The 25127-nt window shown below is 40.1% G+C and overlaps 1 protein-coding gene across 2 annotated transcripts in view; it reads right to left on the reverse strand.

The window, feature by feature from the left end:
• Positions 1-4520: 4520 nt before the first annotated feature.
• Positions 4521-25127, reverse strand: part of TCP11L2 (t-complex 11 like 2) — a 35558-nt gene continuing 14951 nt past the window's right edge. The window contains exons 3-11 of one of the 2 annotated variants that reach the window (XM_073651449.1): positions 21746-21913; positions 19339-19471; positions 11835-11955; positions 10722-10942; positions 7184-7320; positions 6150-6331; positions 5887-6059; positions 5599-5771; positions 4521-4880 (exon numbers count right to left, since the gene is read on the reverse strand). In XM_073651449.1, the coding sequence (XP_073507550.1) occupies positions 4648-4880; positions 5599-5771; positions 5887-6059; positions 6150-6331; positions 7184-7320; positions 10722-10942; positions 11835-11955; positions 19339-19471; positions 21746-21905 (1533 nt within the window). In that variant the 5' untranslated portion in view covers positions 21906-21913 and the 3' untranslated portion in view covers positions 4521-4647. The remainder of the gene's footprint in view (positions 4881-5598; positions 5772-5886; positions 6060-6149; positions 6332-7183; positions 7321-10721; positions 10943-11834; positions 11956-19338; positions 19472-21745; positions 21914-25127) is intronic. The other variant, XM_073651448.1, reaches the window with a different exon arrangement.

Below are 25127 nucleotides of genomic sequence, written 5' to 3' on the forward strand. Positions count from 1 at the left end.
ATATAGTACAGACCAAAAGTTTGGACACACCTTCTCATTTAAAATTTTTTTTCTGTATTTTCATTACTATGAAAATTGTACATTCACGCTGAAGGCATCAAAACATGTGGAATTATATACTTAACAAAAAAGTGTGAAACAATTGAAAATATGTCTTATATTCTAGGTTCTTCAAAATAGCCACCTTTTGCTCTCATGACTGCTTGCACACTCTTGGCATTCTCTTGATGAGCTTCAAGTGGTATTCACCGGAAATGGTCTCCCAACAATCTTGAAGGAGTTCCCAGAGATGCTTAGCACTTGTTGGCCCTTTTGCCTTCACTCTGTGGTCCAGCTCACCCCAAACCATCTCGATTGGGTTCAGGTCTGGTGACTGTGGAGGCCAGGTCATCTGGCGTACCACCCCATCACTCTCCTTCTTGGTCAAATAGCCCTTACACAGCCTGGAGGTGTATTTGAGGTCATGGTCCTGTTTAAAAATAAAATGATGGTCCAACTAAACGCAAACCGGATGGAATAGCATGCCGTTGCAAGATGCTGTGGTAGCCATGCTGGTCCAGTATGCCTTCAATTTTGAATAAATCCCAAACAGTGTCACCAGCAAAGCACCCCCACACCATCACACCTCCTCCTCCATGCTTCACGGTGGGAACCAGGCATGTAGAGTCCATCCGTTCACCTTTTCTGCGTCGCACAAAGACCAGGTGGTTGGAACCAAAGATCTCAAATGTGGACTCATCAGACCAAAGCACAGATTTCCACTGGTCTAATGTCCATTCCTTGTGTTCTTTAGCCCAAACAAGTCTCTTCTGCTTGTTGCCTGTCCTTAGCAATGGTTTCCTAGCAGCTATTTTACCATGAAGGCCTGCTGCACAAAGTCTCCTCTTAACAATTGTTGTAGAGATGTGTCTGCTGCTAGAACTCTGTGTGGCATTGACCTGGTCTCTAATCTGAGCTGCTGTGAACCTGCGATTTCTGAGGCTGGTGACTCGGATAAACTTATCCTCAGAAGCAGAGGTGACTCTTGGTCTTCCTTTCCTGGGGCGATCCCCATGTGAGCCATTTTCTTTGTAGCGCTTGATGTTTTTTGCAACTGCACTTGGGGACACTTTCAAAGTTTTCCCAATTTTTCGGACTGACTGACCTTCATTTCTTAAAGTAATGATGGCCACTCGTTTTTCTTTACTTAGCTGCTTCTTTCTTGCCATAATACAAATTCTAACAGTCTATTCAGTAGGACTATCAGCTGTGCATCCACCTGACTTCTGCACAACACAACTGATGGTCCCAACCCCATTTATAAGGCAAAAAATCCTACTTATTAAACCTGACAGGGCACACCTGTGAAGTGAAAACCATTTCCGGAGACTACCTCTTGAAGCTCATCAAGAGAATGCCAAGAGTGTGCAAAGCAGTCATCAAAGCAAAAGGTGGCTACTTTGAAGAACCTAGATTATAAGACATAATTTCAGTTGTTTCACACTTTTTGTTAAGTATATAATTCCACATGTGTTAATCCATAGTTTTGATGCCTTCAGTGTGAATGTACAATTTTCATAGTCATGAAAATACAGAAAAATCTTTAAATGAGAAAGTGTGTCCAAACTTTTGGTCTGTACTGTAATATATATATATATATATATATATATATATATATATATATATATATATATATATATATATATATATATATATATATATATATATATATATATATATATATATATATATATATATATATATATATATATATATATATATATATATATATATAAAATCGATTTTTTTTTTTTTTTATACTGGTGTGAACGTAGCCGAATTCTAAGAAGAGCTTGCAGCTCGGTGTGCAGCCCTACTCTTGGCCTTGTATAAAACAAGCCATACACAGGGTGATTTATGTGTGGACTAATGACAACACAATAGAGGGCTGGCGAAGGGGGAATAAAAGAAAAAGAGCTGAAATCATGAGACATTGTTCATGATTACGTTTTGCATATAAACAAGGAATATGAACATAAAATGTGATTTGATAATTTTGTGCAAGATTACATTACTAATTCTTATTAGTGACCAGTTAAGGGAATTTCACATAAACGGTTATAAATGTTTAAAAAGACTGCATATTGTCTGTTCCTACAATAAAATAAAAAATACAGCAAAACCAAACCAAGCCAAATGGTAATGACACATGCATAAAATATTTGTGTACAAGCGTCCATGCAGGCTACTCTAAGTTTTATTATAACAAAGCAATATACAGTTGTGGAAATGCTGGAGGGTCTCTCCAAGATACCTGGCAGGGGAGATAAAAAGAGTAGCTGAAGGGAAAATATATAAGTGAATGCCTGCAGAACCACCACAACTGACTGGGCACAGCTTCACTGCATGGTCACAACGAAAACATTATGTATCCTCTACACAAAGTAATGTGTTTTAGCTACACCAGTGAGATTACAATATATTGCATACCAAGCTACATGTATAAATCATATCACCCACAGCACTAATGTATGAAGGAAACTAGACTAAGCATAGCGGCAGTGCTCTACTTCTAGGGAACAGATCGGGATATATTTACTAAATGTCATTATAGTGAGATTAAAGGGGTGTCCACTACTCAGATATCCCCTTCTCAATTTCTATATTTCCCATTTGTAAAACACCACCAATACTCACCTCTAATACCATTCCAGCAGTATCAACACTGGCTCTCCCGGGGATTGCGTGACATTGGTCACAGTGATTGCATGTCATAACAATCAGCACTGGCTTCTCTCTCCTTTCCTACGTACGAATCACATACATGCGGAGGAAGAGAGAGCTGCCGATTCGTTCATAGGAGAGGAGAGTGAAGTTAACCCTTGCAGCTAAGCAGCGCTAACATTGTTATGTCACGCGATCCTGGGGAGAGCAAGTGCCAACAACGCTGGAATAACGCCGGAGGAGAGTATAGATATTATTTTACAAGGGGGAAACAGGGATTTAGAAAAAAAAAGGTTGCCGAGTAGTGGACAACCCCTTTAATGAAATGCACTATACATGCAAAGAATAATGTTTTAATTTTCCTCTCCATATAGTCTATATTGTAACTACAAAGGTTGCTAGTCTGTGTGGACGGCCTCCACTGCTACAAGGAGGTAAACGCATTAGATGGCTCCCACCAGTAATATATTTACTTTCCTGCATGCATGCTAATGTATAGGTCAAAAGCCTATAGTCTAATTTATATATCTCCACTGGTGTGTAGAAACATTACTATATAATTAAAATAAAAAACAGGGGTCAAGAAGTGCCAATGATGAAGAGCGTGAACTCTAGCATTAGTAAATGCCTGAAGAAGGTGCCTGTAATGCATAGCAATGGTCCTGAATAAACAGCATACATGCAAATGTTAGCAAATAAAGTTCATCCGCATGACTTCTTGACCAGTGTTTTATTCTTCTTCTGCCATAGTGGCCCTGGTTAGCTTTTATTGGACCATACATGCCTACAACAGCATTGTGCCTATTCCGGCATAACCAGTCAGGATGAGTATTTATCCTTATGGAGAGAGGACAATTCCTGAACCTATCCTTAGACTTGCTGAACTATGGAGCACCATTTTTGTTTTTTCTTCTACTAGCTTGTCCTCAGAGGAACAGAGAAACCAGTCGTACGTCATGTATGAAGCTGGAATCTACTGCTTGTAAGATGCCAAGCAATTGAATATAAAACAATTCATTAATTACTCAAACTGGTCATGTTTCAGCTCGTAGTTTATGAAATCCCAGGTAGGACATTACTATCCTATCAAGAACCAAACTACAGGAATATCTCAAACACTATTATATGACACATGTGAGACACTCATATACAAGTGTGGGCAAAGTTAAAATGGCACCTATAGATTGACAAATGTTACAGTCATTAGAGCCTCGGTACTATACATAAGTATGTAAGAAATATATCCTGGCAGTTATCCAGGTCTAAATATATAAAACCACAAAGAAACAATGGTATTGAAGACTGGAGACATTTAGGGTAACCGTTTCCTGCCCTTATATGACCCATTATACCCATTATGTAATTCCCAGACACGAACTAAGGCCTTTTTTTTCTTTAACTGTCTTCAAGCAGTAACCTTTCACTTGTCTAAAAAAATACTGGCATTGCTTTCCTTAAAAACATAAAACTTTAATATTCAGTAGTTTTTACTGAATAATGCACGTTAAAATTCTTTATAAAAGTATCCTTCATCTTCCATTAAGAAGCCACTATGTACATGAGGGGAGTGCTCTTCTTTAAAGGGGTTGTCCGGTCTAAATTGAAAAGTCTGCAGTCACTCTGTGACTATAGACTTATGAATCCCCCCAGTGTACGCACTGTGTGCTGCGGGGATTCGCTGGTTTCTGAGCTGGGACCAGCGGGTAAATATGTGTTATGCATACTCCTGGCCAGGACCCGTCTAGTGGGTGCGGCCTCGTTCCATACACTTGTATAGAGCGAGGCCGTGCCCACTAGACGGGCCGTGGTCGGGAGTATTCATACATAACAGTCCAGAAACCGGCGAATCCCCGCAGTGCACAGTGCCTGCGCTGGGTGGATTTACAAGTCTGCAGTCACACAGATATTTAGACCGGACAACCTCTTTAATGGCTATCCTGTCTACTACTGTGCCACTGCTTTGTCTCCTTGTGGTTGACTGAAAAGCAGCTTCCGGAAGATGTTGGCATAGAAAGGTCCATATACTTGCTTGTTGAAATTGACAATGTTTGCATACTGAAATCCGATGAACTCCATTTCCTTATGGACTGGTGTAAGACCCCCAGGAAGTATAGGAACTTGTTTGTATGGTTGAGGAAGACAGAGGAATGTGGTCAAGTACTCTTGGATCCGTTTTTCTGAAAAATAACAAATTTTAAAAAGGTGATAAGAGTGAACTAATTGCACGAATCTTAAACCACTTCTAATTGCTCTTAGGGGTATTTGGCAATTAGTCATTATGAGGTATAGGATTAGTCAAAATATGACTGCACTCTTCCAAAAACAGTGCCACATCTGCTAGCAGGTTGTGTGTGGTATTGCAGTTCAGCTACATCCACTCCAGAGACAAGCAGCTATAGCACACAGCCTGTTGCACTACTTTTCGAATAAGCAGTTTCCTACAAAGTTTACTAAATGTAATTGTTAAAATCTGCTCTTCTAACGTCAGATGTGTCACATTATGTGATAAGAAAAGGTACAGAATGATAAAATATCAATAGTGATAATGATGTGCCAAGAGTTACACCAAGTCTATGAGGATTGAGGAAAACTAAAAAAAAAAAAAGATCACAGGCAGGAGACTTCATTCTATACACACACATAGTGCAGATGATTGGCGCTGCCTGCACTAAGCTCAGAATCTTCCTCTTGGGTGGGAGAATTAAAAAACAATAAAATATATATTAAAAAGGAGGTTTTCTGCTCTGATTATTCAGACCACTTTCTCTTCCACAAAACCACATTAATTTTAAACTTTAGCAATATTATCTTTGAGCCCTGTAATAGGAGCGCTAGATACACAATAAAATTCAGATGAAGATTGCCTACAGGCAAGCAGCATTGTGTGATACATACCAATGAGGTTGTAGATAGGGTGGTTTTTCTCCGTCAGGCTGCAGATCTGCCCTTCCAGGATACTTTTGGCCTCAATGCTGAGTGCAGGCAATCCTCTGTCTGTCAGTGATTTGTTCATCTCGTATGATATTTTGGTACTCAGCGCAGTAAGAACCTCCTTTAAGTTAGAGTTTCTAAATACATTGGGAAAGTGGAGGAGGTTGGAATTGTTATTTTTAATAGTAATACAAAATCTTTTTATCCATTTCATTAATTTAGTATGAGGGAAGGCAATAATATGGCACTTACTTGGTTAGACCTTGAAGGAGAATAGCTGCGATTTCTTTCACTTGTTGAATAAATCCAGTAGTGCTTACAGGACCCAGGGCATTCTGGCTAATAAGACACACACAAGCCACAAGCTTAACTTCATGCAGCTTGTTCTTTAGGTCCACAATACGCAGGTCATCGGTGATGACTGTCTGGAAAGGAGAAAGCCAATATAACGACACCAGTCTGTATGCTTGTAGAAATGGAAGGCCTTCACAGAGCACTCAGTAGTTACCACCTACCTCTGGCACAACACTGTCGTAGTCCACATGCAGAAGTTTCACAAAACCACTGTTTAGCACCAAGGTAGGGCTCAGGTTGTCCACAGATACTCCATTTGCACCAGATGCGTTCTCCTGAGCTTTTGCCTCTACTGCATCTTTAAGAGCCTGCTCTATCCATTTGGTGGTATGACTCAGTGCATCTACAATTAAGATATATTAGAATAAGGTTATACAAGAAGCTAAAGTCACTATTCCGTAGAACCCAACTATATAATTGTTCTCTACCAAGTAGTGGTACCTCCAGCAACAAACTAATCGAGGTTGCAATACAAATCTATTACTACACAATTTTTCAATTGAATGTAAAGGAAATGTTGATGTCATATTGTAACCTATACATAGTATAATACTCTGTATCAAATTGACTATTTAATAAACATGTCATTTCAATACTTAATTTGAGTTGAATTAAAAATGTAATATATATTTTTTTGCTTAAAAACCATTTTATATTTATTTTAGTCTTCATTCATTTTTAGGGACCTCCAATAGACAGATTGATCAAACCCACAAGTACAAAAAAGTGGCCTTTGAAACCAAAGGACTCTTAAAAAGGGGTTGGCCACTTGATCTTCATTTTTACAAATGTGCTGCGGACAGAATTTTGTGGCATTTTCTAATATATAAATATCACAGATTCTCCTCCTATACTTGCTAGTAGTGCAGCCTCTTACAGACTGCACAGTTCTCATTTTTCCAAAAATGGCTGCTGGTGGAGGAGCACCTTGCCAGCAGTCCCTCTAATGGAAAAATAGCTTTCCCATGCAAGGTGTTTTTAACTGGAGGAGACAGATGGACTGATCTGGTCCCATGCGCCTGTGAGGAAAGCTATACAACAAGTAAATGAGAAAAGCCAGTAATGCTTCTACATTAGCAAGTGGCACAAAATCATGTCCAATACATCTGTTCAAATATAGATAGAAAGTGGCCAACCCCTTTTAGGATAATTAATAAAAGCAAACCAACGTTATGCTATAAAAGTTCATACAAACCAGGTGATTTTTCAAGTATTTCCTGGAATTTTACGCGCTCATATTCTGCCAACTGCCGTTGAAGCTGTGGTCTAATGTTGTGGATAGTATAATTCACCATATCCATTTTCATGAGGTCTAGTACATGGAAGACATCCCTGATTATGGAAAAATGAAAGAAGGCAAGAAATAAAAATGGGTAAATGGAGCAGGACAAGTACAATCTTCTGACATCAAGAACGAGACCTGATCTTGATGATTTCTTGGAAAGACAGGTACACTGTTCTGGCAGCATCTTACCTCCCGTAGAATTAAAGGATCAGACATTAGAAGTCCCAGATCCTTCTCTCTCACTATATCATCTGTCGGGAGAGTTAGGAGGCACCCCCAATACATATTAGACTGTTGGCTGACCCCTGCAGATATCAACGGGTGCGGAAGACTTTAGTCTAATGTGTATGGGAGCCTTAATATTAATCACTTAGAGAGGCCTATGCCAATTAGTCCTTCTCCAAGAATAAGAGAGCTGGCTCTCTAAAGCATAGTTACATAGTTTATAAGGCCGAAAAAAGACAAGCATCCATCCAGTTCAGCCTATTTCTTGTGCACTGCAGCTATTCCGCAGCGTTGATCCAGGGGAAGGCAAAAAAAAAAAACATGCGGTATAGGCCAATTTACATCATTGAGGAAAAAATTCACTTCCCGACACCAATCTGGATTAATTAACTATCACTAAGCATAAGATGTAATTTTATTGTTCTCAAGAAAGGCGTCCAGGCCTCTCTTGAACTCATTAAGTGAGTTGGACATCACCACTTCCTCTCCCAGAGAGTTCCAGAGTCTCACGGCTCTGACCGTAAAGAATCCCCTTCTATGCTGGTGCAGGAACCTCCTTTCCTCCAGACGCATAGTGTGCCCCCTCGTCTTTGTCACCATCCTTGGTATAAACAGGTCATGGGAGAGATCTCTGTACTGCCCCCTGATGTATTTATACATGTTTATGAGGTCTCCCCTAAGCCTTCTCTTTTCCAACGTAAATAGGCCTAATTTTGACAACCTCTCTGGGTATTCTAGTCCCTCCATTCCCTTTATTACCTTAGTCGCCCTCCTTTGTACCCTCTCTAGCTCCAAGTAGAATTAATGTATTTGTAATTTACATAGTAAATGGTACAAGCTTAGATTTAAAAGTGCTTGTCCCCTTTCAAGAATATGTGGTCCATTGGCTCAGTTGTTGTCCCTTTAAATTGTGAAGGGTGTAAAGATAAATGTTACAAATCCTAGTCAAATATAGAGACAAAACAGCCAGTGAACTTGCTTCACACAGACAGAAATACCATACCAGCCCTTCTGGCACTCCTTTTATAAACTGATGAGTGCAGTACTATTAATAACTGCACTAAAGCTTCCAGATTTGACCTTCAGGCAGCTGGAAAGTTCAGCTTGTAGATGTATGGAGTCACTAACCCAGAAGCAAACTCACTTTCCCTGTATCAGCACTGCAACTGGAATCACTGGAGGGAATTGTACAAAATTATCAGTGCATTTACAAAACATCTACTAAGATCCTATAAAAGAACATTACACACAAAATACACTTAATCACTTAATTAAAAGCAGCAGGGGTGCTGTCAGTGTTTCCTTTTTTGTTCTATTTATTCATTTTGAACACCAGTCAAATTTGTATTTGCATGCTCAATGCAGTTTTTACTTTTACGTAATACTTTTGTTCTAATTTTCACTAATAAAAGGGACTCTCCAGTATCAGAAATACATAGCTTGTTTCTTCCAAAAACAGCACCACACACACACACAAGTATAGGAGGAGCGCCTTGTATTGTAGCTCAGCTTTTGTTAAAGCGAATGTCAGCAGAGAATGACTGTCCAAATCAAGTACAGTTGCTCAGTGCACCTTTGGTGTGGCCAAACATCGAAGTGCACCTTTCCATCTACTTGTTTTCCCATCTATCTCCACCCTTCTCTGGCTCTGTAAAGCCAGAGCTGTCAAAGAAGAGGGGGGTGGAGGTAGAGGGAAAGTGCACATAAATGTAAGGCCACACCAAAGGTGCACCGAGCACCTTTACTTGGTTTAAACAGTCACTCAGTGCTGACAGTCCCCTTTAGGTGAATTAAGCAGCACTACAATAGCATACATAGCTTACAGAAATTGTTTCTGAACAGGTGTGAAACACTTGGAAGAATGAAGTCATGTTTTTCTGATCCTGGACAATCTTTAGCATAAAGACTGCAACTACAGAGACCACAGAATTAGGGCTCATTCAGACGTCAGTGATTTTTCATCAGTATCTGAATGCCAAAACCAAGAAGTTCTCCAAAACAAAAAAAATAGGTGTCAATCTTTCAATTATAGTTTTTCTGCATGTTTGACTCCTGGTTTTGGCATGCAAACACTGATGAAAAATCACTGATGTCCAGTGGCGTACCGCCAATGGCAGCAGGCCACGTCACTGCTATGGGGCCCCGAAGCAGTGGGGGAACGAGGAGGATAGGTGAGTATTGTATTGTCGGGTGCAGGGGATGGGAGGTTGCGGAGGAGCGGGGAACACGCAGTAGCCGGCTGCTACAGCTACCATGTGTGCCCACTGCTAAAGGGACATGAATATTCCCTCTTCTCCACTCCCATGGGCGTCACAGTTGGGGCATCATACTCTGTTGGGGGTCACCATACTTTGCCTTGGGAGTCTTAAGTGGGGTACAATAGGGTCATTATACTGTGCATGTGGAGGAATGCACCATGGATGTATCATACTGTGTTTGGGGGGGGGACTTTTATTGGCATCATACTTTATGGGGGCAATGAAAGGAATCTAGAACTTCAGCAGGAGGAAAATTACTATGTAAAAGCTGGAAAGTTGTGATATCTGCTCTTCTGTGACACAGACAAGTATTTATTTTTTGTGGGGGGGCCCAATTAGAGCTTCTGCTATGGGGCCCCATGATTTCTATGTACGCCCCTGCTGACGTCTGAATGAGCCTTTACGAGTACATGGCACACTGCAGCCACAGATCGTTAGTGATTGAAATGGTATGATAAGTAATTGTCCCTTGGTGCAGTTCACGCTTATCGGATTGCTTTGGATTTGCATCTGAGCTGCCTAAAAGGGTCTGTCCTATCTAGACATCCCTTTTAGTTACTGAAGACCAGATTGCAGTGTCTTCGCTAATTAATGCTTCTAACAATCAGCCATCATTATCGAAGGAAACTGAAGGCCGATATGGAATAGTACATTAGTGTGAATTCATATGATGTTCATACATACAAGTCATGTTTATAGGAACACCAAGACTGACCACGTTCAACTAAATTCTAATCAGGGTACTTGGTCATATCTAGAGTCTCCTCAGAACACAACAGGTAAAATGGATGCAAACGAGTACACGAGACAAGTAAAGCTACTAGAAGGGAACCTTCTGCAGAATCTAACCAGTGGGGCGACTGTCTAAACGTCACAAATGGTGTTGACCAAAGTCAGTGGTGTTACTTGGGATGTAAAAACACAATATTTGTAGTGGTTGGAAATATAAAGGAACATGCACTAACCTAAGCATGTGTACAATGTCTCCACTGGCCTTGAGCTTCTTAACATCATCATCTCTAACAGGCGCACATAACTTGGACATTATATTGATGATATAACTGCCAAGCTTTGGAATATCAACAGCGTTGTGTTCTGCCTGTTGTCTTATCAGGTCCACGTCTAGAACCTCACAGATTTGGGTGCGAAGTCTGTTTGTACCGGGAGTTAAGAAGGAAAGTAGAATCTGCAATACAGACGTTATTACATTTGTGCACATAGATCTCCATACACAACTAGAACACCTAAAAATCAACAGCTTATTCCCTTAAAGGGGTTTTCCCACAAACAAAAGTTTATTTTAAAGATTGTCTGTGTCTGACCGTGTACGGAACATACCACATCTCCTGGGCAGGGGAGGAAGCAAAAGACAATACAGACATTACAGCAGGGGAGCGCAGAGGATTCATTTTGTGAGGTAAAATATTGTTTAAAAACAGGCAGTGAAATATTTTACCTCAGATCTTTAAGTATTTTTTTTTTTTAAAGATCTGACTTTAAATGAACACGGCAATATCGTATATGCTTACTTTTATCATTTTTTTTACTTTATTTTTAAAATGGGAAGCGAAAAGGGGTGTAATTTACTGTATATTTGGCTTTTTTTCCACGGTATTTCTCTGTCCTTATGGGAGACAAACTTGTGATGTTTGATTGCTTGTTCAGTAATGAAATATATAGTGAAAATGTCTTCTATGAAGACTAGCCTGTGGCTGGGTTTCTCAGGTGTACTAAGGTGGTAGCAATGGGAGCCTTCAGCAGACCCGCTCTTCCCCCAACTGCAATGCCAAACCGTCGGCATCTGATGACCACACAGTTGGAAGGCAGATGGGCACCTGATTGGACCTTTACCATGCATGCAGCACTTAAATGTTACTGTCATAGATGGATAGACACTTAAGGGGTTAAAACAGCAATCAGAGCCAGCTCCGCTTGCTGCAGTTAGGAGGTATGTGCTGGCTGTATAACATAACTTGCACCTGCTGTGTGTGCACTGGGATCAGTTTGAGCCTACTGCATACTCCCGCTCCACAATGTAATAGTAAGTCATGGCATGGGAAAAAGTTAAATATATTTACCTCTTTTATTTCATCAAACAGCTTGATGGCATGATCATACTTGGGAGGATCTTCCTTAAGTTCTGATTCTAGGCGATCCCAGAAAGCTTTGTGGACAATCTGCTTTACCCTTTCTTCCAAACTGAAATATAAGAATAGTAAAGATTCATATACGTATTGCGCAGAAAGGTTTTCAATTAAAAATATTTATTTGGTTTCTGCAGCTTGCATGTATCACAGGAGGAAAGCTGAAGTCAGATAACATACTGAACAGCATAGGGCAGCTTGCAATGTATTGTAATACAAGCAAGCTGCAAATACGACATTTCCCTAGAGCTTTAAAGTGGTTGTATACCCCCAAATTTTTAGATTTTCACATGGTCTTTTATTGACCTGGTATATACATATCTATCCACGCACATCATCTGTGATGGCATAAAAGCCATTAACATTAATGTGAAGAACAGCATTGGATCTTCTATCTAAAGAGAAGAAAAACATTCTCTTATGAGCAGAACTGGAAATTCTATTTAGGGCTTGTTCAGACTGTACATGTGAAAAGCGAATTCTAATAGATCAGATCCTACATGGAACTTCTGTATTGCATCTGATTTTTATACACATTGCAATTGTTAACATAGAAAACTATTTGATAATATACACTTTAGAATATTGATGTATTAAAACAGAAGTCACACGGGAGTAAAATACGGACACTTGGATAACAATCGTCTTGCATTTTCTGGATGAAAATTGGATGATTTTTCGTATGCTTGTCTGACCCAGACTTTACACTTACAAAACTTGTTTGACTTGTCAGGTATAGGAAATACTGATCCCACCACATACACACAAACAGATTTAATGGCTAGCTCAACAGCTGTCAGATTATGGTACATGTCACAAATCCAGAGTTCCTGGGACAGTATACTATGCCTCACATGCAGCTGAAAAGGACATTTGAGAAAGGTGCCGACTGAAAGTTGATTAGCATTACTGGGAGAGTTGTTAGCAGCTGAAAAACAGAGCTCTTCTTAGAAATTAATTACTTTATAAGCTGCATGCCAGGCACTGGGTATTACCATGCCAAACTCTGGAAGCTGTATAGACCCTAATATGTTAACCGTTTATGGAAATACAAACTGTTAACCACTTCGCACCAGAGCCTGTTTTTGCCTTCGTGACCAGGCCAATTTTTTCAATTCTGACCACTGTCACTTTATGAGGTAATTACTCTGGAACGCTTCAACGTATTCCCCTGATTCTGAGACTGTTTTTTCATGACATATTGTACTTCATGATAGTGGTAAAATTTCTTCCATATAACTTGCGTTTATTTGTGAAAAAATCGGAAATTTGGCGAACATTTAGAAAATTTTGCAATTTTCAAACTTTGAATTTTCATGCCCTTAAATCAGAGCGATATGTCACACAAAAGAGTTAATAAATAACATTTCCCACATGTCTACGTTACATCAGCACAATTTTGGAACCAAAATTTTTTTTTGTTAGGGAGCTATAAGGGTTAAAAGTTGACCAGCGATTTCTCATTTTTCCAACAAAATTTACAAAAACATTTTTTTAGGGACCACATCATATTTGAAGTCACTTTGAGGGGTCTTTATGACAGAAAATACCCAAAAGTGACACCATTCTAAAAACTGCACCCCTCAAGGTGCTCAAAACCACATTCAAGAACTTTATTAACCCTTCAGGTGCTTCACAGGAATTTTTGGAATGTGGAAAAAAAAAATTAACATTTAACTTTTTTCACAAAAATGTTACTTTAGACCCAATTTTTTTTATTTTCACAGGGGTAACAGGAAAAAATGGACCCCAAATTTTTTTGTGCAATTTCTCTTGAGCGTGCTGATACCCCATATGTGAGGGAAAACCACTGTTTGGGCGCACTGCAGGGTTCGGAAGGGAAGGAGCGCCATTAGACTTTTTGAATGTAAAATTTGTCTGAATAATTAGCGGACACCATGTTGCGTTTGGAGAGCTCCTGATGTGCCTAAACAGTGGAAACCCCCCACAAGTGCCACCATTTTGGAAACTAGACCCCTTAGGGAACTTATCTAGATGTGTGGTGAGCACCTTGAACCCCAAGGTGCTTCACAGAAGTTTATAATATTGAGCTGTAAAAATAAAATTTTCACATTTTTCCCACAAAACCGTTTTTCATCCCTTAATTTTGCATTATCATAAGGGTAATAGGATAAATTGCACCATGAAATTTGTTGTGCAATTTCGCCTGAACACGCTGATACCCCATATGTGGAGGCAAATTACTGTTTGGGCGCATGGCAGGGTTTGAAAGGGAAGGAGCGCCATTTGACTTTTTGAATGTAAAATTTGTTTGAATAATTAGCAGACGCCATGTCGCATTTGGGGAGCCCCTAATGTGACTAAACAGTGGAAACCCCCCACAAGTGCCACCATTTTGGAAACTAGACCCCTTAGGGAACTTATCTAGATGTGTGGTGAGCACCTCGCACCCCCAGCTGCTTCACAGAAGTTTATAATATTGAGCCGTGAAAATAAAATTTTCACATTTTTCCCATAAAAAATGTTTTTCATCCCCTAATTTTGCATTATCATAAGGATAACCGGAGAAATTGCACCATGAAATTTGTTGTACAATTTCTCCTGAGTACGCCGATACCCCATATGTGGGGGAAAACCACTGCTTTGGTGTACGGCAGGGTTCGGAAGAGAAAGGAGCGCTATGTTGGCTGTGATAGTCAGCAGACACCATGTCACATTTGAAGAGTCGCTGACATGCCAAAACAGCAGAAACCTCCACAAATGACCCCATTTTGTAAACTACACCTCTCAAGGAATTCATCTAGGGAAGTAGTGAGTATTTTTTAATTTTTAAATTTATACCATTGGGCAGTGAAAAAATCATAATTATATTTTTACCACAAAAAAATGTTTTACCCTCAGATTTTACATTTTCACACAGGGCAATGGGTAAAAATGGTGCCGAAATGTGTCACACAATTTCTTCTAAAAGTGTCAATACCCCATATGTGGCTGTATCGTACCGCTTAGCCATACGGTGAGATCTGGGGGGGACGGAGTGCTATTTGACAATTGGAGAACAAATTATTGTAGAATAGGCATTTGGATTTGGGAGCACAAAATTTTCTGAATTTCTTTTGGGGGGGCAAGGGTCATTTTGCTTTTCCAGAGCCTTTCTGCTACCAGTAACTTGGAAGTCCCTTATATTTTTAACAGATGACGGACCTGAGTGGGGACTAGCTTTTTTTGAGGACTGAGTTGAAGCTTTTATTGGGAACATTTTACGTAACATTTATCCGGCGCTCTAGGCTGAGCACTTACATCGGGGTTTCCATCTAAATTTCCAAGTGATGTAATTCAGATGAAACCCCTGCAGGATCCATTCACTGTAATGAGGCAGCAGAGTTACTCTGGACACCGTCTGGCCTCTGTGTAGCGGTGTCCTTTTTTTCAGAAGTGCACAAAACTGTGGCCAACCGCACTTTTATGCACGCCTAAAACAAATGACACCGTGGGATCCCAGGCTAGACGGCGTCCACAGTGGCCTATATCTGTCTCATTACAGGGAATCTTCCGTCATGGGTTCCGGCTGAATCATGTATTTCAGAGATTTACACGGAAACTCTGGTGTAAGTGCTCAGCGCAGAGCACAGGATAAATGTGGGCAGAGCCTTACTGGGATCTTTGGGGACATAATAAACAAATCAGTAGCAGGTGAAGAATTGGTTTTATTTATTTTTTACGCCGTTCCTAGTGTGATATAACTGATTAGATTACTTTATTCTTCGGGTCGGTGTGATTACAGAGATACCAGATTGATATCGGGTTTTTATGACTGACAGCTGTCACACACTAAAAGACGCTTTTTTTGCAAAATCTAGTTTTTGCATCACCATATTTTGAGAGCTATAATTTTTCCATATTTCGGCCGACAGAGTCATGTGACGGCTTGTTTTTTGCGGGACGAGTTGACATTTTTATTGGTACCATTTTTGGGGACGTGACATTTTTTGATCGCTTTCTATTCCGTTTTTTTGGGAGGTAAAATTAACAAAAACAAACAATTCAGGAATTGTTTTTTGAGGTTTTTTTTATGCCGTTCTGCGTGTGGTAAAAGTGATCAGGCAGCGTTATTCTTCGGGTCAGTACGTTTACAGCGATACTACACTTACTGTATTTTTTTTATGTTTTGGCGCTTTTACACAATAAAACTATTTTATAGAAAAAAATATTTTTTTTGCATTGCTTTATTCTGAGCGCTATAACTTTTTTATTTTTCGGCTGATGGAGCTGTATGGCGGCTTTTTTTTTGCGTAACAAGATGACGTTTTCAGTGGTACCATTTTTATTTCTATTTTGTTTTTTGATCGCATTTTTTTCCACTTTTTGTTTGGCAATATGATGAAAAAGCATATTTTTTTGCTCCGTTTTTTATTTATTTTTATTACGGTGTGCACAGAAGGAGTTAATTAGTGTGACAGTTTTATAGCTCGGGTTGTTTCGGACGCGGCGATACCAAATATGTGTACTTTTTTGGTTTTGTAAAAATATACGGATTTATTGGTTTAATATTTTATTTATTTATTTTTATTTATTTTGTGATTTTTTTATTAATAGTTTAAAAACTTTTTTTTTACTTTTTTTTCACATTTTTTCTTAGTCCCTGGATGGGACATTAATTTTTATTTTTCTGATCTCTGATATCATGTAATGTAATAGACATATATTACATTATATGAGATCTTCCCTGACTGTTTCAGTCAGAGTCTCCTGTCTGGCTACAGCTGCAGCTGAGCCAGACAGGACACCATATATGGCAGAGCTGGAGGCGGTCATGTGACCTCCAGCTGCCATAGCAACCCTAGGTCCTGGAAGGACTCGGAGGTCTTCAGAGAGGTAAGTTGACGACCCCCTCTCCTCCTGCTGTCTCCTATATGCCGCGATCAATATAGATCACAGCATATAGAAGACAGCTAAGGGTTAACATCACTGGGACCTGATCTAATCAGGTCCCGATGATGTTCCCTGTCAGAGCTAACGCTCTGCACCGGAATCGCAGCGCTTGCAGGACCCTGGGGGTCCTGAGCGCTGCGAGACCACCCACCGTTTTTAAACGTCGGTGCTGCACAGAGCCCAGCAAGCGCCGACGTTTATCTACAGTGGGCGGTCGGGAACCGGTTAAAGGGATTTTCTAAACTTCTTCTGCATGACAATTTGGGCTGGCAGCATGGTCGCGATGCTGACTTGAACTTCACACTTTTCCATGATGCTAACAGAAGTAACTTTGCCTCTGCAACATCGGAGGAGCACATTGAAGTTGGCTGGATCTAGCCATCTGATCATCTTAGAATAGTGCTTACATGCACTGTGCTTCTTGCCTAGGAAACGCACCACCTCAGACTACTGCTCATTGCCTAGCCTCCTTTGCAAACAATTAAAAATCCCTCCATTCTTGAGAACAAAGGATTTTTTTATTAACATGTAAAGCCGCTTGTCATAACAAGCAATTTTACCCACTTCTGATGATGAAAATAACCATTCAATACAGAGGAGGACAATTTTATATTACAGGAGGATCTATGTAAACTAGAAGCTTGGGCTGATAAATTGCAAATGAGCTTTAATGGATATAAATTAAGGTAATGCACTTGGGCAGAGGAAATAAAATGTATAATTATATGATTAATTGTAAAACACTGGGCAAAACTGTCACTGAAAAAGACCTGGGTGTATTGGTGGACGACAAGCTCACGTTTAGTGGCCAGTGTCAGGCAGCTGCTGCAAAGGCAAATAAAATAATGGGATGCATTAAAAGAGGCATAGATGCTCATGAGGAGAACATCATTTTACCTCTATACAAGTCTCTAGTGCGACCACACTTAGAATACTGAGTACAGTTCTGGTCTCTGGTGTATAAGAAAGACATAGCTGAACTAGAGAGGGTGCAGAGAAGAGCAACCAAGGTTATTAGAGGACTGGGGGGTCTGCAATACCAAGACAGGTTATTACACTTGGGGTTATTTAGTGTGGAAAAAAGAAGGCTTAGGGGTGATCTTATTACTATGTACAAGTATATGAGGGGACAGTACAAAGACCTGTCTACTGATCTTTTTACTTTGAGGCCAGAGACGGGGACAAGGGGGCATCTTCTACGTCTGGAGGAAAGAAGGTTTAATCATAATCACAGATGCGGATTCTTTACTGTAAGAGCAGTGAGACTATGGAACTCTCTGCCGCATGATGTTGTAATGAGTGATTCACTACTAAAATTTAAGAAGGGCATGGATGCCTTTCTTGAAAAGTATAATATTACAGGTTATAAATACTAGATTCCTTGATAGGGCGTTGATCCAGGGAACTAGTCTGATTGTCGTATGGAGTCGGGAAGGAATTTTTTTCCCCAATGTGGAGCTTAGTGTTTGCCACATGTTTTTTTTGACTTCCTCTGGATCAACATGTTAGGCTATGGGTTGAACCATAGCCTAACCCTTCCTTCAACCTTAAAAACCTATGTTACTATGTATTTATTTTGGATACTGCACACCACTAACTCAGGAGCTGTCTTGTGTCAGAGGCTTTATATTTATATATATATATTATACACACACACATACATACATACATACTGAATTTACACTGTCTGGTAACGAGAGCTGTGGAGTTGGAGTCGGAACCCATTTTGGTGGAGCCGGAGTCAGTATAAAATGGACCGGCTCAGACTCCTAAAATATCTAATAAATTGGGTACAATAGTACAATACAGGATGTGCTGAATATTTTTTCATAAGAATTTGGGAAAGTTATGAAATATCTAAGATCTAGGCTTTTACTTGAGATGAATCTGTTCTCTAGCCTTAAAATAATTAGGTCAGATTTGAGGTCATCTATGAAGGAGGATCTAATGGAGGCGATACTATTTCTCAGAACACATTCATAGACTGCACAAATGTTATTCGGTATGTTTTTGTTGAAAACAGTCCAGTCCCCGTCCCCCCCACGTACTGCATAGTGTATTGCATATTCACAATTTAAAGTTTTTTTGTTCTAAAGTTGTATTCCAATAAATATATATTATGTTCTATCTAAATAGCTTGAATATTGTATCATAATGGTGATGAAAAGCCTGATGTTACCATTTTACTACAGTAAATTTATCACTTAAACATGAGCCATGTATGAGGGAGTCGGAGTCAGGGATATTGAGGAGTTGGAGTCGGACATTTGGCTTACCGACTCCACAGCCCTGCTGGTAACTATCTGAAAAAGGGCATTGCGAGTGCTTGTCTTGTCACTTTTCTGGTCTCAGCCAATCACATACACCAATACAGTTCACAGCCACCTCTTCTCATGCCAAGGAAGAAATGAATATGTATATCCTTTTAATTTTTACTCCAGGGTATGAAAATGTGAAAGATTTTAGTAGCGTTGATTAGTCTTACTAAGCCACACCTATAGATGTCACAAGAAAAATGAACATACAGAAAGCCAAAACGAAATACCTGTTTTTCGGGAGCTCTATAGTATCAAGATGGAAGTTTTCATTTGCAACGATTTCATGGGCTAATAGTAAGTTGGATAAGTTCCTTGTGGTTGACATAATATCATCAAAGGTTGATGTTCTTGGTGGACTTGCTAATAAACAAAAAGAAAACAAATATTGATAAAAATAGGGAAATCTAAGAAAGTTATCAAAAGACAGAAAAAAGTGTCCAATTTTGATTATGTAAAAAAAAAAAAAAATTAATTTGTTAATTTGTTGCTGTTGGCAGCAGCATTACCATCGTCAAATGTCACTAAATTGTTTATAATACATACAAATTGGATTTAAAAGGTTTGTCCAGGTCTGTGATATTCATGACCTATCCATTGGATAGTGTGGATCTGTCCCCCCCCCCCCCCATCAATCAGCTGTAAAAATAATTACATCCTCTGCAGAACAGCTCCTGTTAGGGCTGTGGCTAAATGAACATACAGTTGGTACGGAAAGTATTCAGACCCCCTTAAAGGTTTCACTCTTTGTTTCATTGCAGCCATTTGGTAAATTCTAAAAAGTTATTTTTTTTTCTCATTAAAGTACACTCTGCACCCCATCTTGACTGAAAAACAGAAATGTAGACATTTTTGCCAATTTATTAAAAAAGAAAAACTGAAATATCACATGGTCATAATTATTCAGACCCTTTGCTCAGACACTCATATTTAAGTCACATGCTGTCCATTTCCTTGTGATCCTCCTTGAGATGGTTCTACTCCTTCATTGGAGTCCAGCTGTGTTTAATTAAACTGATAGGACTTGATTTGGAAAGGCACACACCTGCCTATATAAAACCTCATCTCACAGTGCATGTCAGACCAAATGAGAATCATGAGCTCAAAGGAACTGCCCAAGGAGCTCAGAGACAGGATTGTGGCAAGGCACAGATCTGGCCAAGGTTACAAAAGAATTTCTGTATTACTCAAGGTTCCTAAGAGCACAGTGGCCTCCATAATTCTTAAATGGAAGAAGTTTGGGATCACCAGAAGTCTTCCTAGACCTGGCCGTCCAGCCAAACTGAGCAATTGTGGGAGAAGAGCCTTGGTGAGAGCGGTAGAGAAGAACCCCAAGATCACTGTGGCTGAGCTCCAGAGATGCAGTAGGGAGATGGGAGAAAGTTCCACAAAGTCAACTATCACTGCAGCCCTCCACCAGTCGGGCCTTTATAGCAGAGTGGCCCGACGGAAGCCTCTCCTCAGTGCAAGACATATGAAAGCCCGCATAGAGTTTGCTCAAAAACACATGAAGGACTCCCAGACTATGAGAAATAAGATTCTCTGGTCTGATGAAACAAAGAGAACTTTTTGATGATAATTATAAGCGGTATGTGTGGAGAAAACCAGGCTCATCACCTGCCCAATACAATCCCAACAGTGAAACATGGTGGTGGCAGCATCATGCTATGGGGGAGTTTTTCAGCTGCAGGGACAGGATGACTGGTTGCAATTGAAGGAAACATGAATGCGGCCAAGTACAGAGATATCCTGGATGAAAACCTCTTCCAGAGTGCTCTGGCCCTCAGACTTGGCCGAAGGTTCACCTTCCAACAAGACAATGACCCCAAGCACACAGCTAAAATAACAAAGGAGTGGCTTCAGAACAACTCTGTGACCATTCTTGACTGGCCCAGTAAGAGCCCTGACCTAAACACAATTGAGCATCTCTGGAGAGACCTGAAAATGGCTGTCCACCAACGGTCACCATCCAACCTGACAGAACTGGAGAGGATCTGCAAGGAAGAATGGCAGAGGATCCCCAAATCCAGGTGTGAAAAACTTGTTGCATCATTCCCAAGAAGACTCATGGCTGTACTAGCTCAAAAGGGTGCATCAACTCAATACTGAGCAAAAGGGTCTGAATACTTATGACCATGTGATATTTCAGTTTTTCTTTAATAAATTTGCAAAGATTTCTACATTTCTGTTTTGTTTTTTTCAGTCAAGATGGGGCGCAGAGTGTACTTTAATGAGAACAAAAAATGAACTTTTTAGCATTTTACCAAATGGCTGCAACGAAACAAAGAGGGGTCTGAATACTTTCCATACCCACTGTATGTCTGGGTCTGGAATAACTTCTTAGGACTTCCTGTCTGCTTCCTAAGATCTACCAGCTATATTCTAGACTGGGAACATTAATTATCTACAGCCAGTAAGTAATGAAATACACTGTCCTAGACACATCCAGTCAGCCATGGAGAAGTATAGAATTGTGTGTCTCATGTTAAAACCCTACCAGAACACATGCACATTCCTTTCAGGTAGATACACAGGAAGCAGCTATGCTCATCAATGGCTGGATACAAAAACAAGATACACCACTAGTTTACAAATCTAATCCTGCGTCATGGTAAATATCATCCTCAGCCGACTTACACACGGGAGAAGCATGCTTGCTGGACGAGTCACTGGTAAAACTTTCCCGGGGAGAATCATTGTCACTGGATGAGCAAGCCATACTTTCCGACAGCCGTGATCCATCAGAATCGCTGTGCCGGTCCTCATTTCCAAAGGCTTTATCATCGCTGAGAGGCATTGTAGCAGCTACATAAAAAGAAATGAGTTATTTTACCAGTAACAATCACAAATTGACAGGTCTGTTCATTATCCAGATCAATAAATACCAGCAATATATTAATATGCAAATATTTTGACAGCGCCACGTATGCAAAAGATGTATACAGTCATATGAAAAAGTTTGGGCACCCCTATTAATCTTAAGCTTAATGTTTTATAAAAATTGGTGTTTTTGCAACAGCTATTTCAGTTTGATATATGTAATAACTGTTGGATACAGTAATGTTTCTGCCTTGAAATGAGGTTTATTGTACTAACAGAAAATGTGCAATCTGCATTCAAACAAAATTTGAGAGGTGCATAAGTATGGGCACCTCACCAGAAAAGTGACATTAATATTTAGTAGATCCTCCTTTTGCAAAAATAACAGCCTCTAGTCGCTTCCTGTAGCTTTTAATGAGTTCCTGGATCCTGGATGAAGGTATTTTTGACCATTCCTCTTTACAAAACAATTCCAGTTCAGTTAAGTTTGATGGTCGCCGAGCATGGACAGCCTCTTCAAATGATCCCACAGATGTTCAATGATATTCAGGTCTGGGGACTGGGATGGCCATTCCAGAACATTGTAATTGTTCCTCTGCATGAATGCCTGAGTAGATTTGGAGCGGTGTTTTGGATCATTGTCTTGCTGAAAGATCCATCCACTGCGTAACTTCAACTTTATCACTGATTCTTGAACACTATTGCCAAGAATCTGCTGATACTGAGTGGAATCCATGCGTCCCTCAACTTTAACAAGATTCCCAGTGCCGGCATTGACCACACAGCCCCAAAGCATGATGGAACCTCCACCAAATTTTACTGTGGGTAGCAAGTGTTTTTCTTGGAATGCTGTGTTTTTTTGCCACCATGCATAACGCCTTTTTGTATGACCAAACAACTCAATCTTGGTTTCATCAGTCCACAGGACCTTCTTCCAAAAAGAAATAGGCTTCTTCAAATGTGCTTTTGCATACCTCAGCCGACTCTGTTTGTGCGTACTTGCAGAAACGGCTTCTTTCGCATCACTCTCCCATACAGCTTCTCCTTGTGCAAAGTGCGTTGTATAGTTGACCGATGCACAGTGACACCATCTGCAGCAAGTTGATGCTGCAGCTCTCTGGAGGTGGTCTGAGGATTGTCCTTGACTGATCTCACCATTCTTCTTCTCTGCCTTTCTGATGTTTTTCTTGTCCTGACACTTCTGGCCTTAACAAGAACTGTCCCTATGTTCTTCCATTTCCTTACTATGTTCCTCACAGTGGAAACTGACAGGTTAAATCTCTGAGACAGCTTTTTGTATCCTTCCCCTGAACAACTATGTTGAATAATCTTTGTTTTCAGATCATTTGACAGTTGTTTTGAGGAGCCCATGATGCCACTCTTCAGAGGAGATTCAAACAGGAGAACAACTTGCAAGTGGCCACTTTAAGTAGCTTTTCTCATGATTGCATACACCTGGCTATAAAGTTCAAAGCTCAATGAGGTTACAAAACCAAAAAAAGTGCTTTAGTAAGTCAGTAAAAAGTAGGCAGGAGTATTTAAAACAAGAAAATGATAAGGGTGCCCATACTTATGCACCGGTCAAATTTTGTTTGAATGCAGATTGCACATTTTCTGTTAGCACAATAAACCTCATTTCAAGGCAGAAACATTACTGTGTCCAACAGTTATTACATATATCAAACTGAAATAGCTGTTGCAAAAACACCAATTTTTATAAAACATTAAGCTTAAGATTAATAGGGGTGCCCAAACTTTTTTCATATGACTGTATCTAGCTGTGACGATACAGCCTATAATCTTAATAAACCAGACGTTTAGATTTGTTAATCCAAGAGAAATGCACTATAATAGAAACAAGTGCACGAATTCTGCATTTATCACCCATTCCTGGTTTTAGCTCCCACTCCTGAGAAAAAATACTGACCGAATACTGACCAAATACTGATGGTGGGGCTGTGGCCTAAATGCCCAAAACAGAGCAAATCAAAAGGAATTCATGATATCAATTTAGGTCATTAAAACCTACAGTCATGTCAGGAGACGGACCCCTAACACAGGCACAAAAATACACCTGTATTCAATCAATTTTAAGCTGGCCTTAGAGAATAGATGAGCTTTTCTTCAGCTAAGTTTTAAATAATTTCTAATAATTTTTCCATGAAGCAACTTAACACTGTCTGATATATACACACAGTCCCAGATTCATCAAAGCTTCTATGCCAGAACGTAAAAGGTTTTGAAAAGTCTTAAAAGTTTGGTGCAATGCGAGGCTGCGCCAAAATGTTAAGACTTTGGGCGTTCTCACTATTTTCACCCAGCTCCAACAAGCAACCCTTGCTTGTCAAATAGACGACGAGCAGCAGCGTTCCTTATGCCACAAGTCTTACTCCAGTCCCCGACTGAAAAAAAAAAAGTTCTTTGGTGTGCACACAGCAGTAGTAGAAGTTCTGGTCGAACTGGGTGGTGCCAAAATATAGTAGAAGGGAAAGCAACTGCACTCTCACGAAATATGGAGTTTAAGCCATCAAATGAAATTTATTCATAGAACAGGCACAGAACACGTGACAAGACATGAGAACAATTGCTACAAAACAGGAATGTGTTGACCCTTCCGGGGTCTTTCATATAGTCGCTAGAAATAACTTTTCACTGTTACGCAAGATCAAGTGCACATGCAGCGAAAACACTAAGTTTTATCCGCGCAGAAATGCATCAAAAACGCTATGTAATCTATCTGCCATCTAATGCAATGACAATCCTTATGTGCTGTGCACATGATGCGGAATTTTCCGCTCAGGATTGTCACTGCGTTTAAATACGTTCTACATGTTTGTAGCGTTTCTGCAGCGTTTCCCGCCCATTGACTTTAATTGAACCGCAGCAAATCCGCAGGTATAAATATATCTGCGGATTTGCTGCGTATTTGACTAGTCAATGGGTCAAATACGCTGCAAAAAACTCACAAAGAGTGGTACCTGGGTCGGCTGGGGAAGACTACTACTCCCATCATCCAACCGCCGGTCCCGCTGATAACAGCTAGAGCGGCGCGGCTGAGGGGAGTAGTAGTGTCATCAGCCGAGCCGGGGCTGCGCGCTGTGTAAGAAAAAAACAAAACAAAAAACACACACCTATTCTCACCTGTCCGGCATTCCCCGATGTCTTCCCGGTCTTCGCGATGTGATCAGCCAGGCGGCCA

The sequence above is a fragment of the Phyllobates terribilis genome, unplaced genomic scaffold, assembly GCF_046119375.1.
Source record: "Phyllobates terribilis strain yellow unplaced genomic scaffold, ASM4611937v1 Scaffold_11__3_contigs__length_659146591, whole genome shotgun sequence".
In the NCBI taxonomy this organism is placed as follows: domain Eukaryota; kingdom Metazoa; phylum Chordata; class Amphibia; order Anura; family Dendrobatidae; genus Phyllobates; species Phyllobates terribilis.